General features: G+C 43.9%; 1 protein-coding gene across 2 annotated transcripts in view; it reads right to left on the bottom strand.

The window, feature by feature from the left end:
* SPTBN1 (spectrin beta, non-erythrocytic 1) overlaps nt 1-18,188 on the bottom strand; it is a 200,417-nt gene that overhangs the window by 41,769 nt on the left and 140,460 nt on the right. For both annotated transcript variants that reach the window (XM_006274441.4, XM_006274440.4), the window contains 3 exons: nt 17,088-17,844; nt 16,626-16,828; nt 7,269-7,359 (listed from right to left, as the gene is read on the bottom strand). In XM_006274441.4, the coding sequence (XP_006274503.1) occupies nt 7,269-7,359; nt 16,626-16,828; nt 17,088-17,844 (1,051 nt within the window). The remainder of the gene's footprint in view (nt 1-7,268; nt 7,360-16,625; nt 16,829-17,087; nt 17,845-18,188) is intronic.

The following is an 18,188-nucleotide window of genomic DNA, read 5'->3' as shown; positions in this document are numbered from 1 at the left end:
GCATACTGGCAGGGAACATACAGAATCTAAAAATTAACACATTGACCATATATTCAGGATGATTATATAGCCTTGAATTGGTGGCTGTTCTCCTGACTTCCCAATTAAAGAGATAAATGGTCCACTCTGACAACTGCAACGCTCCCATTATCTGTTTTCACTCAACTGTCACATTAACTCCCTCCAAGGATCTTCAAATACCTTCCAAAGGAGGGTATTAGCATCTACATTTTACAGCTGGGGTAAACTGAAGCATAAATAAATGGAATATAGTGAGCAGTTATCAGGATATACCTGGGTCTTGTAATTCCCACTGCCCTTCTTTCCTTCTTCTGACATCACAAAGATCTCTAAATAATAATTCAAGGCATCAACATTAAAAGCTATTTTATTTACACACCAGAGAGTTATTGGCTACTGGAACCTAGTATGTTCTGGGCCAATATAAATACAATGATAATTCAGTAGTAATATGTTCCCTGAAATATGGCCTTATTCCATTAAGGGCAACTTCATATCCTGTTGAAATGGAGTTTTGCCATTGTTTTCAATTAAGTAAGGACTCAGTCCTTAAGGGCAATGGGAGCTAGTCTGCTACACTTCCTCACAGCTTGTGTCTTCCTCATAACACTGAATTTCAAGTGGTGTCTTGTGAACAGAGAAAACACAGATAAGAATTTAGAGAAAGGCAAGTAGCACAGATGCATGTAACTGTAGAACAATCAGGAAAGACTTGGGATTGTTTTTATTTCTCTTCCCAGACATTGTAAATCTGGAGATTGCCAATGGATCTCTCAAGGTGCAAGGTTCATAAACGTCTATAAGGAACGACAAAACCAGTCAGCATAGTCAGTGAACAGAAGACTTTGGGCTGGATGCCACATCTTTCTTTCACTCTGACTTAAAAGACATTGGACTGGAAAGCATTCAAACTCCTAAGTATTCAGACTGGAAATTCAGCTTTAAGTCTCTTGATGCGGGCTACTGAGGAATGGTGATTTGAAGAAAATGAAACCTCCAAGATTCAGTACCACTTTCTGAGAATTTCCACTTGTCACATTTTAATTTAATCCACTCACCGGATTTCTTGGACACATCCATCAGTATGCGTAAGACAGACAGACAGTTAGCCTGTAAATAACAGTGTGGCAATAAACCTAACTACTTAAAAAAACAACCTGGGATATCTTCTCTTTCCTCTCCAGCCTAGAGAAAGATAGGTCTTTTAGTCCTTGTAGCTAAACTATCTCTGTAAGTGTTTCCTTATCTTCATGGGCTTCACTGAACCTTCTCCATCATAGCAGTGCCTCTTATGAACTAGAAGGGAAGAAGCTTTAAACTAAGCCCGTTGGGAGATGGGGGGACTACTGCCACTGCTGGCCCGCTGAGCAATCCTTGCAAAGCCAGCGGATTACGGCACTCAAGGGAGCCCACCCCAGCCCCAGCCCTGGTAAAATCTGTGGGCAAGGAAGGAGCCCCCCAGGGGGCGCTTGCCTGCCTGTACACTAATGCCAGGAGCTCGGGGAATAAGCAGGAGGAGCTCATCCTCCTGCTCAGTGCAAACAATTACGATGTCATAGGGATAACGGAGACCTGGTGGGACTCCACCCATGACTGGACCACGGGGATAGATGGCTATACCCTGTACAGGAGGGATCGTGTAGAGAAAAGGGGCGGGGGTGTAGCTCTCTATGTTAAGGAAAGCTACACGTCCCTGCAAGCCGATATTGGCGACCAGGGTGGACGGCTGGAGACCCTTTGGGTTAAAATCCGTGGGGAACACGGCACAGGGGACACAATGGTGGGAGTCTATTACAGACCTCCCACCCAAAGTCCTGAGCTTGACCAGAAGTTTGCCCAGGAACTGACTGAGGCAGCTTGCTCCAGGACCATGGTTGTCATGGGTGACTTCAATTACCCGGACATCTCGTGGGAGGATCGCTCAGCAAAATCTGAGCGGTCGCAGAGCTTCCTCTCATGCCTGGATGACCTCTACCTGACTCAAGAAGTCTATGGGCCAATGAGAGGCAAAGCGCTGCTCGACCTGGTACTGGCTACAGGGGATGACCTAGTCGGCGACCTAGTGATCGATGGGAAGCTGGGTGACAGCGACCACGAGCTGATCACCTTCACCATCCACCGAAAAGCTGGCAAGTCAGTCAGCAACACGCAAGTCCTTGACTTCAGGAAAGCCGACTTTGACAAGCTCAGGAGGCTTGTCAGTGAGGCCCTAAGGGACTGTGACCACAGGGAGAGGGGAGTTCAAGAAGAGTGGTTGCTCCTCAAGGGAGCGATCCTCAATGCCCAAACTAAGTCTATTCCATCTCGGAGGAAAGGCAGCAAGAGGGCACAGCAGCCCCCCTGGCTCTCCAGGGACCTAGCAGACCTCCTGAGGCTAAAAAGAAAGGCCTACAAAGGATGGAGGATGGGAGTCACCTCCAAGGAGGATTATTCTGCACTGGTCCGGTCCTGTAGGGAGCAGACCAGGAAAGCCAAGGCTGCAACTGAACTCCAGCTAGCTTTGAGCATCAAGGACAATAAAAAGTCCTTTTTCAGATATGTGGGGAGCCGGAGGAAAAGCAGGGGCAACGTTGGACCCCTGCTGAACCAGATGGGGCAACTGACGCCCAGGAAAAAGCCAACCTATTAAATAGGTACTTTGCGTCTGTCTTTCATCAGCCCCATGGGACGCCTGTGCCTGCTACAGGGCCGGGAAGTCCGGGTGAGGGTGATCCCCTGCCCTCCATTAATGCTGACTTCGTGAAGGAACATCTTGAGAAGCTGGATACCTTCAAGTCAGCCGGCCCTGACAATCTTCACCCCAGGGTACTCAAGGAGCTGGCGAGCATCATAGCCCAGACTCTAGCGCGGATCTTTGAAAACTCTTGGCGCTCTGGTATAGTGCCCGAAGACTGGAAGAAGGCCAATGTGGTGCCTATCTTCAAAAAAGGGAGGAAAGTGGATCCGGCTAACTATAGGCCCATCAGCCTGACTTCTATCCCAGGGAAGATCTTAGAAAAGTTTATTAAGGAGGCCATCCTTAATGGACTGGCCGACGCCAACATCTTAAGGGATAGCCAGCACGGGTTTGTTGCGGGTAGGTCTTGCTTGACCAATCTCATTTCCTTCTACGACCAGGTGACCTATCACCTGGACAAGGGAGATGAGATTGATGTCATATATCTTGACTTCAAAAAAGCCTTCGATCTGGTGTCCCATGATCGTCTCTTGGAGAAACTGGCCAATTGTCGCCTTGGGTCCTCCACGATCCACTGGCTGGAAAATTGGCTCCGGGGTCGGACCCAGAGGGTAGTAATTGATGGAAGTCACTCATCGTGGTGTCCTGTGACCAGTGGGGTCCCCCAAGGCTCTGTCCTTGGACCCATACTGTTCAACATCTTCATTAATGATGTGGACACGGGAGTCAGAAGCGGATTGGCCAAGTTCGCAGATGACACCAAACTTTGGGGCAAAGCATCCACACCAGAAGACAGGCGGATGATCCAGGCTGACCTGGACAGGCTCAGCAAGTGGGCGGACGAGAATCTGATGGTGTTCAACGCCGATAAATGCAAGGTTCTCCACCTTGGGAAAAAAAACCCGCAGCATCCTTATAGGCTCGGCAGTGCTATGTTGGCTAGCACTATGGAAGAAAGAGACTTGGGGGTCATCATTGACCACAAGATGAACATGAGCCTGCAATGCGATGCTGCGGCTAGTAAAGCGACCAAAACGCTGGCTCGCATCCATAGATGCTTCTCAAGCAAATCCCGGGACGTCATTCTCCCCCTGTACTCGGCCTTAGTGAGGCCGCAGCTGGAGTACTGCGTCCAGTTTTGGGCTCCACAATTCAAAAAGGATGTGGAGAAGCTTGAGAGAGTCCAGAGAAGAGCCACGTGCATGATCAGAGGTCAGGGAAGCAGACCCTACGATGACAGGCTGAGAGCCCTGGGGCTCTTTAGCCTGAAAAAGCGCAGGCTCAGGGGTGATCTGATGGCCACCTACAAGTTTATCAGGGGTGACCACCAGTATCTGGGGGAACGTTTGTTCACCAGAGCGCCCCAAGGGATGACGAGGTTGAATGGTCACAAACTGCTACAAGATCGTTTCAGCCTGGACATAAGGAAGAATTTCTTTACTGTCCGAGCCCCCAAGGTCTGGAACAGCCTGCCACCGGAGGTTGTTCAAGCGCCTTCATTGAACACCTTCAAGATGAAACTGGATGCTTATCTTGCTGGGATCCTACGACCCCAGCTGATTTCCTGCCCTTTGGGCGGGGGGCTGGACTCGATGATCTTCCGAGGTCCCTTCCAGCCCTAATGTCTATGAAATCTATGAAAAGTGTGTGCATCACAGAACAGACTCAGCATAATAGACTTGGTGACTAATCCTGAGAGTAGTTACCCTGTGAAAGAAGTTCACTCTACAGAAAAATGTCCTCCTTTCCTTTGGTTACAACTGACAGTATTGAGATAGGATCCAGAGAACTGGGGTTCAGATCTGTCTCTTAATTCTTTCTTAGTCTTACGTTGTAAGCAATATGGAGCAGCAACACTTCAGAAGTGGTTCTGTAATTAAGGGAAACACAAAGCTTCCCAAAAGCCTTGATGTGCTCTACTAATGCACATCAGGTTTCTGATGTGCATTACCAGCTGACAAAGACAGTGAAGAGGGAAGAGTGGCCCTGCCTTCTCCATACCCCTTAAGTATGGGTTGCACTGAATGAGCAGTCATTGCATTCCCAAAAGCACAGACCCTGCAGCTGTCTCTGTCCCCTGGTTCCTGTTTACAGTACACCATCAAGGACCTAGAGATCTGGTATTCACACTCATGTAAAAAGCAAACTGACACTGGCCAACTGTAGTCTCTCTACTTCTGCCTGTGCTTCTAAAAAGGGAGGTCTCTAATTAAGCTTCAAACTTGATGTCACTTTGAGATGAACTTGAGAAATTCACGCCACTGCTGGTACCATCATTGTCAGCAATCCCTCTATTTGAGGATGATCATTCTCTACAACAACTCACGGATGGGGCTTCAGGTGACTTAAGAGTCCAATCCTTGAGCTACAGATCCGACCACAGAAGTTGCATGTCCATCTGTAAGAGAGAGTAGGTTCTGTAAGCTAGCATTCTTTTTTTTTTTTCTTCCTCTGCTCTTTCATCTCTGCTTCAAGGGCAAGATGTTTTACCTCGAAGGGGGCTGCCACTTGTTTGAGGTTGCAAAGCCACTGGAGTTGGCTGGCAGCCAGCTCCTCCCTACTCTTGATGATGTCAGCATCTACTTTTTTGAGGTATACCTTTAATGTGTCCGTCTAGTGTTTCCTCTGAATGCTGTGAGATCTTGGGTTGCAACCAAGCTGGGAGTAGAGCACTTGTTTTGAGAGTTGAGTCAGGCATCTGCACGCAATGTCCAGTTCAGCTAAGTTGGTGCTTGAGGATCACTAACTCAATACTGGTAACACTCGTTTCAGCAAAGATGTTGGGTTGTACAGCGATCTTCCCATTATATGTGGAGGATTTTCCAGAGGCATTGGTGGTAATATCTCTCCACGCTCTTGAGATGTGACACTAGGTTACCCATGTTTCACATCTGTGGAACAGGGTCGGGATGCTGTGTAGACCTGGATCTTGGTGTCTTTCTGGAGACTGTGATGTATACAGACATTCTGAAGCCACTTCCCAAAGGTGGTACTTGCGGTTCCAGATCCTGTGCTGGATCTCCTCATCAATGTTCACTCTGAGAAAGGTGGCTATCAAGGTAGAGGAAGTGCTCGACTACCTCCAGGGTCTTTCCTTTGATGGTAATTTGGGAAGGGGGGGGGGGTCATATTTATGGCCCAATGCAGGCTGATAGAGAACTTTAGTCTTCTCAATGTTGAAAGAGAGGCCCAAAGTTCAGCAAGCTTTTCCAAAAGATCCAGCATGGTCTACAGGTTTTCCTCAGTGTGCACAAAGATGGTGCAGTTGTCAGCATACTGAAGGCCAAGGATGGTTGTTTTGAGTACTTGGGTCTTCAAGCAAAAGTGACCCAGATTGAGAAGCACTCCATCCATTCAGGGCTCCCTCCATCTATTCAATGTCAATTCTGGAAGGAAGTTGGTCTTTAATGAGAACCAGGATGACTGTCCAAAAATGGAGAACAGGGTTAGGGCAATGATGTATCCTTGCTTGACCCCAGTTCAGGTGATAAATGGATCTGTTTCCACTACACAACAAAGAACACTCACAGTCATCTGTTCTGGAACAAGCCTAAGAGCTTCATGATTGATGGAAACAAAGACTTTAGTAAGGTCAATGGAGGCCATATACAAGTCTTGATGTTATGCTGGACACCTTTCTTGGACCTGGTGGACAACAAAGATCATGTCTATTGCCCCAAAGGATGGTCTGAAACCACACTGCAATTCCAGCAGGACTTCCTCAGCAAGAGGTAGAAGACAGAGCTCAGGAGGATGCAGGCAAGGATTTTTCCTGCTGTGGAAAGGAGAGCAATAGATACCTCACTAGTTCCTACACATAGACTCATCTTATTTCTTGAAGATAGTCATGATGCTGGGAATCTTGAGGTCCCCAGGGATCTCTTTGTTGTTCCAAATCTAAAATGTTTAAGGGCTACAAGTGATACATGAAAGTACTCAATAATACTCTAATTCATTCCACAATTTATGGGAAAGATTATTTCCAACGTTAAAATTGAAAATGCCATCAGTGAAAAAGCTATGTCAGTTGCTACGAAATCTAGAGGTTTTTTGTTTTTTTTTAGGAAAGTCTAATAATAATTAGAAAAAAAAACCCTGCCTAATAAATGACACACTAAAAACAATCCAGTGCATTCCTATTCAATCCATGTTTCTTACTTTCTGGTCCTCTTACCAAATTCCTCTTATCAAATCCAGGCAGACAAAATATACACAAAGACAATCAGCCACAGGTGTGGCAGTTTATACAGTAGTGCTAAGCCCCTCCAGATTCTTTTTGACAAAGTTTAATGATAGTTTAGAGTTGGTGTTGCTTTCTTCTCCTACATGTACTATGATCAAAGAGGAAATGAAGACAAAGACAGAATCTTCAGGTAGTAAAACAGTGGAAAGGATTAACTTTACATGAATATATCTGCTTTTTGGATTGTTCAATACACACCAGATGGACATTCAAGACCTGATCCTGTAACCTAATAAAAGCTCTACCCTTCCATTATGTGCACATCAAGGAGATCTTCTTCCCATGGACTGAAGCTCTTATACACCAGAGTGATGTGACAATACCTACCTCCTGGCAATCCTGAAGAAACTTTTGAAGATCCCTGTTGTCTTTCAATCTCATCAGAAGCTCACTGGCTGCTTCACGATTCTTCCTATGTCTGTTTAATGAAAATAAAATACAAAAAACCCTGAAATACATGCTGTATGCTAAACTACAGTTTTATTGTTTTTGTGGCCTCTAGGACAGTATTTCTCAACCCATGGGCCACAACCCAAAAGCAGATCGCAAGAACATATGAAACGGTCGAGCGAACAAACTTTAAAAATAGATTCTCCTTTAAAGGAGAAAAACATGGTAAACCGTGGCTTTTCTCTTCCAGACTATCAGAGTTCCAGCCTGCAAGGGGCTGCTTGGGACCCCCATAGCCCTCCTTTTCTCCCACACACCCACCCCCTGCTCCACACACTGGGGCTGCAGGTTGGGAGTGCTGGGTTGGGACCGGCCATCATTGTTTACAGATGGGTCCTGGTACAAAAAAAGTTGAGAAACACTGCTCCAGGACACCTGCCTTGAGTACTGATATGTTGATAGCTGCTATTTACTGCTCTTCAAGCGGAAGATATTAGTAGGTCTTAAGCATGGTTCTTGGATAATATGCTTATTTAAATTCCTTATGCATCTTTTGATCTATTTTGGATTAGGTTAAAAACAAAGGGCCAAATTCAGAAGTCAATGGAGTATCACAGGTGTATCTCAGTACAGATTTCAGTCATTATTTTTACCACCATATGAAAGTCAAGACTTTGTAACAAGAAAACTCAAAGAAAAACCTCATAAGAATTCAGTCACATACTACTCGACCAGAACTAAGCACACAGCTGGGTCCATGCATATATTTTCACTTTCAACTTCGCATTAATAAACCTGCCTTTAGTAGACCAAGCTGTAGGAGTGTCAGATACTGTGTTTACAAATTATACCAGGTGACCACACTTATATAGTCTTGTAAACCAAAGTTTTCTGTATGTAGAAATACTATTTATTGGAACAAAACTCAGTTTGGAAGAAAGACATGTTACTTAGAGGGAAGAATTTTTGCAGGTCCTATCTTTCATTAGAACAACTGTATGGCTGGGATATAGTTAGACAAAGCTGGAACCTGATGAAGAATGCCTTGCATTTGAAAGTTTATCTAACTTTATCCCAATCATGCAACTGGTTCAATAAAAGGTATCATTCACAAAAATTCTTGCCTCTTGGATAATTCCAGGACCACTGGCTACAACATCACTCCAACACTACCAAAGATTACTTTGCCCTGCTGTATAGGTTGACTTCCCTTGGGACGTGTTCAGGGGCCTATAATTGTGGTAACTGGTGTGGTTTTCACACCATCAACATGTCAAGAACCTAATCTCAGCCACATAAAACTGCTTCTATTCATATGGCCACAAGACAATTTGCACTGGTTCCTCAGGCATTTCTGAAGAGATTTTGGGTAAAGCAGAAATCTGTTGCATTTGTTTTCCAGATCCATCTATTATACTTTCACTTTTGAGAAGGGGGTAAGTTAAATGCAAGTGAAGTTTATTAAATATGACTGGCAGAAGTTGGAGTAAAGGTCATAATTTGCCAGTGGGTGCATCTACACGTGTGCTTTACTGCAGAGTTGACTAATTAACACTACAGCAAAGCATCGCCGTCTACACATGTGCCCCCGGGTATTAGGGCTAGGAATGTAAATATCATTTAAAAATTTAATTATTTAACCTCCTCTAATTATATCAGTTAAATGGTTAACCAATAACACAGCAGCTCTAACAGCTGCTGCTGGGAGTTGCTCCCAGTTCTGGGAGACCTTTGACTGGGGGCAGGGGAGGAAGGAGGCAAGTCCAGCCAGACAACACAGCCCACGTGAAGCCCTGTGCTAGGAAAGAGGGAGCAGCTATGAACTGAGCAGCTAACTGTTTAACTGATGAGTCATTAGGCTGCTCCTGATGTTCTCCTCTTAGGGTATGGATGCTAGTCCCCCTTACACTCCCCTTCCTTCTTGTTCCTCCCTCCTGCTGCCTTCTGATTCCTGCTGGGGCTTCCCTGGTAGCTTCCCTTCCCCCTGCCACACTGCACCAGCCCCCGCTAAAGGATTAGTAAGCTAACTGGTCATCACTACACTTACTGGTTAAACAATTAATCATTTACCCTCTCACATCCCTGATTAGGGCGCAGTAGCTTAATTAACTCTGCCATAGGATAATACTGCCTGGGACAAGTACTATCCTATGGCGGAGTAATTTACGCTGCCCTAACCCATGTGTAGATGGTGACTGAGGGTGCTACAGTGCAGGGCTTACATGCTGCCTAGCTCTGCACTATAGCACCCTTGTGCCCTAGCCAGCCCCTCCACCACCTGACACCATGGCCTGGAGACCAGAGCTCACCCCCCCCAAGCCTGCTGCCAGCCCAGGGATGCTCTGCCTCGGTTCTCACTTCTTCGGTCCCAAGCATACATGTATCCACTGCACCTGGGAGCTGCTGAACATTAATTGCACATGTAGATGGACCCACAGTGTAGAATTTGTTCATATTTTATAGTACATGATCCTTGAGTAAAAGGATTGGCATACTTTTTTAGAACATTAAAAAGGAAGAAATTAGGAAACAATTTTATAGAGGGTGGTCCCAGTGCATGCTGCCAGTACTACAATTGAGCAGAAATCCCCAGAGGAAACGTAATGAAGTTTGACTGCTCCAAAGAAAAACTGAAAAGCTTTCTGCAGATTGCAAGCCACATATTCACAATGACTGGGTAAGCTTTCCCAGTTCTCGTGGGAAGAAACACAAATACACTAAGTCCACAAGATTTAGGGAGAGGACATGAAGAGAGAGGTCTGTGGCACACTGGAGTATTTATCCCTCTCCACAAAGGCACCAAACATGAAATACATTCTTGAAATGACAGGATTTCCAAAAAACTCTAATTCTATAAATAGAGGCTGTCTGAAGGGTAAGAGATGGGGCAAGGTTTACAACACCTAGGTGAATCATATAGAAAATTCCACTTATCATTACATAAGTGCTTCATTTCTCTAATGACATAAAAAGCCTGTGCTCTTTATGCTTTAAGTAAAGGTGCTTCCAAGAGCGGCCAAGTGCCTTCAATTCCTATGGGTTTAAGGGTGCTCTGTGCCTTTCAAGATGTCCTCAGCACCTCACAGTTCAGAGCCTTGATAAAGGCACAATCTGGTAAGATTTTGTTAACTCTTCATTCTCTGGCTTACAGTTTGCAGAGGAAGAAAAAAAAAGGCATAATTGCTCCTCTTAATTATACCAACATAATAACTTCAGTGAAGAACATAGCTGCTGCCAAGATGCGACTGAGGAGAGTGCTGGACTCAAGGAACCTGTGACTGAAGGACAGGCTCATTTTGAGGTATTTAAAATGGGTGCTGGAGTCAAATCCTTCTTGATACCTGGCTTTGGAACCTTCTTCCACAAATACTGTTCTTTCTTCCACAAAGAAGGATGGCAATCCTGACTTCAGTACTAAATGGGAAGTCCCTTCTCTTCACTCTGGCGTGATTTGGAATGACTTCGTAATAACTTATGAATGCTGAAATGCTGGTTTCATGACTAGAATGTTTACTGTCTGAATATATCCAGTTAACTGATCCAAAACGCGTCCAGAAAAACAGGCAGGAAGGAGAAAAATGTTTCTAGACAACATCCCTTAGCAAGCACACTAGTAAGTTAAGTGACAATGCCAAACTCACTGGATCCAAGGAGTCTGGCTCCAACTCCTGCTGAGCCTACAGGCTTTATTTTGACCAGATAGCAAAGAAACACAGAGGTACTAAAGAATGACAGAGAAGTTTAAAGAGCACGGAGAGAAAGAGAAGGCAGTGGGGAAGGTAGTAACTGCTTGGAGGAAGCAAGCTGAGGCAGGACTTTGCTGTGGGCTGTCTGGAGAGTAAGGCTTGCCTAAGTTATATCACGAGACAGTAGGGCTTTAGGTAAGATAAATGTGTGGGAATTGTTTTAAATTCCTTCTGACCCCAAATGTTTTGTTCCTACCAGTAAACTAATCCGTATTCTGCTTTTAAGAAGGCTGACTGATCACAAGCTCCCAGAGGGAGCCTGAATGCAGCCAACATTCGATGGTGCCAGTGGTTGATACCCGAGGTAATGTAGCCTTATCTAGGATTGAAAGAGCTGCAGAATGCCACCAAGAGACTGATAAATGCATACAGCCTGACATTCATAGGTGCATCCAGAGGTATCAGAAAGGCAACACAAGTGCAGATAGCCTTCTAATCGTGATGCCCAGTTCTCCAATAGTATTAAAGATGTTGGAACACAAGAAGATCTATGACAACTTTCTGATTTTGTGAGGGCAAGGGGAGAAAGCCTCAGCTCTCTTTATGGCCCTTATGTATGTATGGTGCTAGACACGATGGGGACAAGGGTGACGTACCGGGACAGATACATTTCTCACTTTATGAAACATTTCAGCCACTCAGATTGATAAATGCTGATATTTTTACTCACTGAAATTTTGTGAAGGAATTCCAACATTTGCACATTTCAAAGCATCTGCTCTTCATTAATTCTTTGAAATACTCACATAAATGTCTAACAGACTTGTTCAAAAACTTAAATTGCATTTATTTTGCATTGCTCTAGCGCTTAAAACACTATCAAAAATAGGACCCCAGTGAAACAAACAAAGACTCACGTAATGAAGAGATAGTCCTAGCCTACACAGTTTAGTTTCCTCTTTGCAGTGGAACTGCAGAGGATGAAAATAGGAATGGGGTAAATCCCTACCATGTGCCTGAATAAAATTAACCCAGGAGGGTTGGCTATTTTCTCCAAATGCTTGGATGTGTTAGGGCACCTGTGAACTCTCATGGTTCAAACACCTAGAAAAATTACTGTGGGCTAACTGCTAACCTGTGGGCTTTACAAAGCATCAGCAGGAACAGAAAGTCTTAGCTACCAGTAAAGCAAAACTCTTGAAGAGAAGGAAATGCAACGGCCTGCTGAGATGCAAATCAGTATGACTAACGGTCTCAGTTTGTTGTTGCTCATTTAGGTTCTTTCAAGGGAAGAACTGTGCCTCCATGAGAAATACTTAGAATAGGATGAGCATTGCTGAAACAATCATAGCAGAAATAACTCAGGCTCCTTCTCTCACAGAAACTTGCATAAGCATAAAGTCTGGAAAAAATAGAGCTATTGTGTCCTAGGTCAGGCCAGCTGGTGTTTGGACTTGGAAATTTGGAACTTCCCTTGGTAGAGAATAGCTGAAATGAAAAAACTATTTTATGTCAGCTGGTAGGAGCTCTTGCACAAGAAGCCAAAACAGGGACTGTGTGCATGTGTGAGAGAAATGGGACCCAGCCTCAGCCCTCCCATCACCCAGCACACCCAGAACTATGCATGGAAGTGCATACTTTCCTCACCCCCCATTGTTGGCACTGTAGGACAGTGGGCAGAGGCCTCTGATAGTGCCTCTGCCCACTGACCTTAGAGAAAAAGCTGCAATAAGACTCCCAGAAGTAGGAGTAGCCAACACAGGAGCATTCCAACATTCACAGAACTCCCTATAGCAGTGGTTCTCAACTTTTTCAGATTCAAGACAACCCTCTGACTGACTCAAGACACCCCTCAGAAATGCCAACTCTTAGTTTTTATTTGTTTGTTGATTACAGAAAATAAAGTCATTCTTCTGTTGCAAAGAACTCAGATCACAATAGGTCAGAATGTTTTTAACACTCTGGATTCCTATTTGAAAACTCTGGTTTATCTTGTGAATCATGTTTATAGACCTTAAAATGCTAACAAACTGCAACACCCTGGAGCACTCTTGAAAAGATCTCAAGGTACCACAGGATGTCACAAAACCCTGGTTGACAAACACTGCTCTACGGTTGTATTACAACTACTCGGCTCTCTGCTGACTCATGGTTTACTCCACCTCTCTTCCCCTCCTCCTAACTGCTTCCCATCCATTGAGACTATCCATTCATAAATAAGCCCACAATTTTTTGCAAGTTCTTAGTTGGTCTAATAAAAGGTATCATCTCTGAACCAAGAGTTTTAGAGTTTTGCATTTCACAATAATTTGTGGCATGTGTCATCTCACTGTTCACTCTGGTTGTCATACACCCCCTTTCCCCCACCCTGTGCCTGTCTTCTACATACAGACTCTAAATTCTTTGGAGTAAAGACCATCTACTGTGCCAATGGACAACACACTCCCATTTTTAACTAGGGTAATAAACACAATTAATAAGAAGAAGAACAAGAGCAGTAACAGTTACAAAGAAGTCCAACCAGCCACTCAGCAGTGGCATAGATTTGTACTTGTTTGTTCAGGTTCTCCATCAGTGCACCCAGTTGGAGTCTGTTTGGGAGATAATACTTTGTAAACCAGAGGCCTTCATTAATACCATTCCTATTACACCCCACAATCTTAGCCTTTGTTCTTGAGGGCTATCACCTCTGGGATTTAATAGCTATACACAGATTTCCTGAACAGCAGAATACTAGATGTTTTTTGCAGTGTTTCATATAAATAAACTCTGCAATTTAAGGAAGTGTGTGGACAAAAGTGCAATAAAAATAGAGCTTTCTAGGGCTTACTTACACATTCCAAGCATGAACACCTACACCAAGTCTCATGGAATCAGAGGGAGCCAAGAGGCCATCTACGGTGACAGGGAACAATAGGAATAATAAAGACGAGTTCCTTTGCAGGAAACAGCCACCTGAATTAAAGATCTGAGGCTTGAGACCTCCTTTACATATGGAAATAGGAGGCCTGGAATAGCTCTGCTGCAGCTATCTATTGATATGTCAAGGACTGCTGAAAATAGGTAGACATATCATTGTGCCCCTGTATATAACTTTTGGTTGTTGTGGAGGTGGTAAGGAGAAGCTGGCTCACCAGAACACTAAGTCCTGCCTTCACAAGTGGAAGGTAAGGAAAAGGATAAGGTGAAGAATAGAGAAAGTCAGAGGGTTTGGGGTTACCTGGTTTGTTTGCTTGGGGTAACTGGGAAGAGAGAACTGAATAAGTCTTTGTCCAAGTGCTAACACATGTAGGGCTTTCACTGTAAAAAGCATATTAAAATGAGTTTAAAAGACCAAGTGATCTCTTACAACAGGAAATTTAAGTGAGAATCAACCCAGAAGATGCTACCACAGGCAAATACAGGAAGCTTGGAAAACTGAATTCTTCCTGAAGAGGAGAATCCCTTGCCCTGTGTTTCCAAACACTGCTTTTTATTCTCCTCTTGTTTTATTGAAGACTCTGTGAGTGAAAGTAAGTCTCACCTTAACGGAATAAAGATTAGGGGGCCACTGACTGCCAGGACCTTCTAGGATTCCATCGTGTTGGTATGTAATGTGCTATCCCACTGGCCCATGCGCTACATCTCGTCTAACATATTTGGTGCTAGAAATAAATAAGCAGAAAATATGGAAGCCAGATGGCTACACTGCTAGAGGCTTTATCCTTGCAACTGTTTAGGTTTAGGCAGACTAAGAATGAAGTCTACATTGAGTATGACACAGTAAGCACTGCATTCTGGTGTTGATTAAGGAGGCAAACTTGGCAGTGGTATTGTTAAGTAATGTTAATGCCTCACTTAATTATACACAGAGCCTTCTAGGAAAGTACACAGTGATATCTGTGTCATGATGTACTCACAGGCCTTTCTAGTGGCCATCGTAACATGTATTTGAGTTCAGGCTCAGGGCTGGAAAGGCAGGGAGCCCTGAAAAGTCAGCACACACAGAACCTGGGAGGATGATAAGCCTGGATGACTTTCATGTGACCCTATCTTCCTGGAACATCACTGCAGGATCAAATGGGAGCTATATCCACTCCACTATGGTCAGAGAGATCACAGGAACATAAGACATCGGAGAGCGAAGGTCATAAAGGAAGAGTTCAAGGACTCCCAAAATTCTCTAGCAATAGGAATATTCTGTTTCACTTTGAGCTACATGATGGAGCCCTGGTGGGACATAACTGAAGCAGAATACACACAGATTATAAGGGGGTTTGCCTGAACTTGACACGGGAGAATGGTAAACAACTAACTGCTATTTCCCAGAACAGAGGTTCTCAAACTGAACATTCAGGCAATCTGCAAAAAGGTGACCTAAGGCTAAACCTGGCAAACATTACACCCAACTTCCCAGAGCTTTGCTCAAAAAAACAGGCACATCCATTGTATTAGAAAGGTAAGACTACTGATATTAAAATATGAGTTGTGTGCTTTGATTTCTAGAACAAAAAAAAGTTTATTAAGTGGTCCGCTGAAACCCTCAGCAATTTTCAAGTGGTTCACGAGAAAAAAAAGTTTGAGAACCATTGTCCTAGAGCATTTCAGTTTGTTTCATCCCTGAAGAGTAGAGCAACTGGCTAGCTTGGAGCTTCTCAGCTTTGAAGTAGAGATGTATGTAGTCAGGGCAAATAATATTTTGCATAAAATTTGTGTGCAAGCTAAGTATGGTTATTACTGTACTTTGAGCTCTAAGGATGGCAAGCACTACATAAGAACTAATTATTTTTTAAACTATGGCAAAGACTGGTTTTACCACATCAAAACTAATATTCAGGCTTTAAAAAGGGGGAAGTTCTTAAAAAAAATCAGTAGGTGCTGTACCACTTAGAAAGACAAAGAAAAATCCTTGTCTGAGGGAGTAAGAAATATTGTGCCAATGTTTTCTTATCTGACTGCAGAAGGGCCAGGGATCATTTTGTTATACCTTGGAAAACATGTTTAAAGCCAAGTAGAAAAGACAATGTATCATTCTAATTAAATGACATAGCCAGATGATACCAGAGGAAACTTTAGATTTACAGAACCAGCCTAATACTCTGAAAGAATTATAGAGCAACACATTCATAGTCAAAGCCTAGTTATGGAGCTCAGTATTTAATGAGTCCAGATGATGGCAGAGGACATGTTTGATTAAATCAGCCTAATTCCTTTTTGAAGAATTCTGACTTATTTTTTTCACGGGACAAAGAAAACACATTGTTCAGTATCTATTAACACGTCACTTTGCTTTGACCTTTTGATAAGAAACCATGAAACAAAAAGGACCCCAGTCTCCTGTCAGCTATGTCAATGCTACACTGGTGTAATTCTGCTGATTTCAGTGGAGTCATTTATATACACTGTTATCAAGCAAGAGAAAAAGCAATCCCAGTTTCCGCTATACTTCTGCTTGTTTCATTACTATGAGAAGCTAGAATTTTCTATATCTAAATACTAATCCACTGGACACCAGCACTTCGTGCTAGGAAATCTTCACCATGCAAAGGATAATGGCAAACTCAGGAAAGAAGGAGCAGGATGGGAGATTTAGTGCAAAACAGTTCCTAGAAGACTGAGCAAAGCTCACCTGTCATCGATAGAGTCCACCTTCTCTTGGATCTTGTCAGAGTTAATGTTCCCATCGCTAACTAGTCTCCTGCCAGTTTCTACAACTGCGTTGATCTTTTCCTCATTGGCATCCATCGTGGTCATAAAATCCTCCTGCTTTTTAATAGCAGCTTCTGCTCCTTCCAAGGTGGTGGGCATTTCAGTATGTGCCAAAACATATTCCTTTTTTGTTACAAAAATAAATGAAGGACAAAGAAAAGTTTTGCAGGTGTAATAGTATCTGTTCTGACAGCATTTCCACAGACACGAATTAGACAGTCGTCGTCCCCCCCCCCAAAATTACTGGAGACCAATTTGATTAAAGACTATTTTTGTGAAAAACATACTTATTTTCAACTGACCTGCAATAATCTCTTTCAACAGGCAGCTACAATAAACTGTGTTGAGTTTGGGTAAAAGAATGCAGCCATTGTGCACTTACCTGGTTATTGAGAAATGCTTCTGCTTGCTTGGTATCTCTGAGAAAGAGTTGGTAGGCATGGGATTGTGAGAGGAGACTTTGCCTATTCTCCCACATTTTGTGAAGCTCATTCCATCCTGTGTCCAAAGCCTGCAGACGTTGGCGTAAGAACATATACTGTGCGTCAGTCTGCCCTTGTGTTACCATCTCACCCATGTCCCTCATTTTCTGGTAGTCTTCTTCATAATTGTTAATCTCATTCTTAATATTCTCATGCTGAGTGAGGAGCTTTTCAGCCTCGGCCAATGTGTTTGGCATATCTTCTGAGGCAATCGCAGTCTGGGTTCTGGACAGCCAGGACTGGAAGTCATCCAAGTCACGTAAGAACTGCTGCAGTTTGCTTGCCTCTCCAAGGGACTCTTCACGGTTCTTTAGGGTGGTTTTCATCTCTTCCCACACATCACTGATCTCCGCAAGCCTCGACAGGATGGCCTGGGCCTGGTCAGGATGCTCAGATTCCAGCTTTTCTGCCTCTTTTTGCAGGTCGCTTAGCTTAGCCTCAATAGCTACCAAATCACGTTCCATACCCGTCAACTTCCTCTGAAGGGCCATTACTCCAGCCAGATCGTTGCCCAGATCTTGTGTGGATTCAATTACTTTGGTTTTTTCCCTAATCCAGGATTTGGTTTCATTACATTCCAGATGGTAGTTCTGGATACTTAGAGCAGAGATAAGAGCATCCTTCTTTCTGTCTACCAGTTCTCGGAACTGGCTCCACCTAAAATGAGAGGGGAAAGGAAAGCAGAGAAACTGAGGCTCTTATGCAATTATGGCAAGCTTAATGGGTGCCTATATACGAGTACAGAGCCTGCTGCAACGCACTGTAATTATAGTGATTTGGAGCATGGTAATTACTGTGCTCCAGCAACCTCCCGCATCTCATCAAGCTTTAATTCAAGTGCCCCCACTGCTATTTTGAAGCATGGTGACACTGACACACAAGACACTGAGGTGCTTTAATTAGAGCAGCTCTTGGAGCCACTCTAACTAAAGCTCCCCTCCTCCCCCTCCCAAGCACGTGTGAAAAAGTGCCCAATGTCACTACTTTTTCACGAGAAAATT

This window comes from Alligator mississippiensis, chromosome 1, assembly GCF_030867095.1.
Source record: "Alligator mississippiensis isolate rAllMis1 chromosome 1, rAllMis1, whole genome shotgun sequence".
NCBI classification, from domain to species: Eukaryota; Metazoa; Chordata; order Crocodylia; family Alligatoridae; genus Alligator; species Alligator mississippiensis.
Note: the sequence above shows the minus strand (reverse complement) of the source record. Positions and strands in the feature narration are given on the sequence as shown.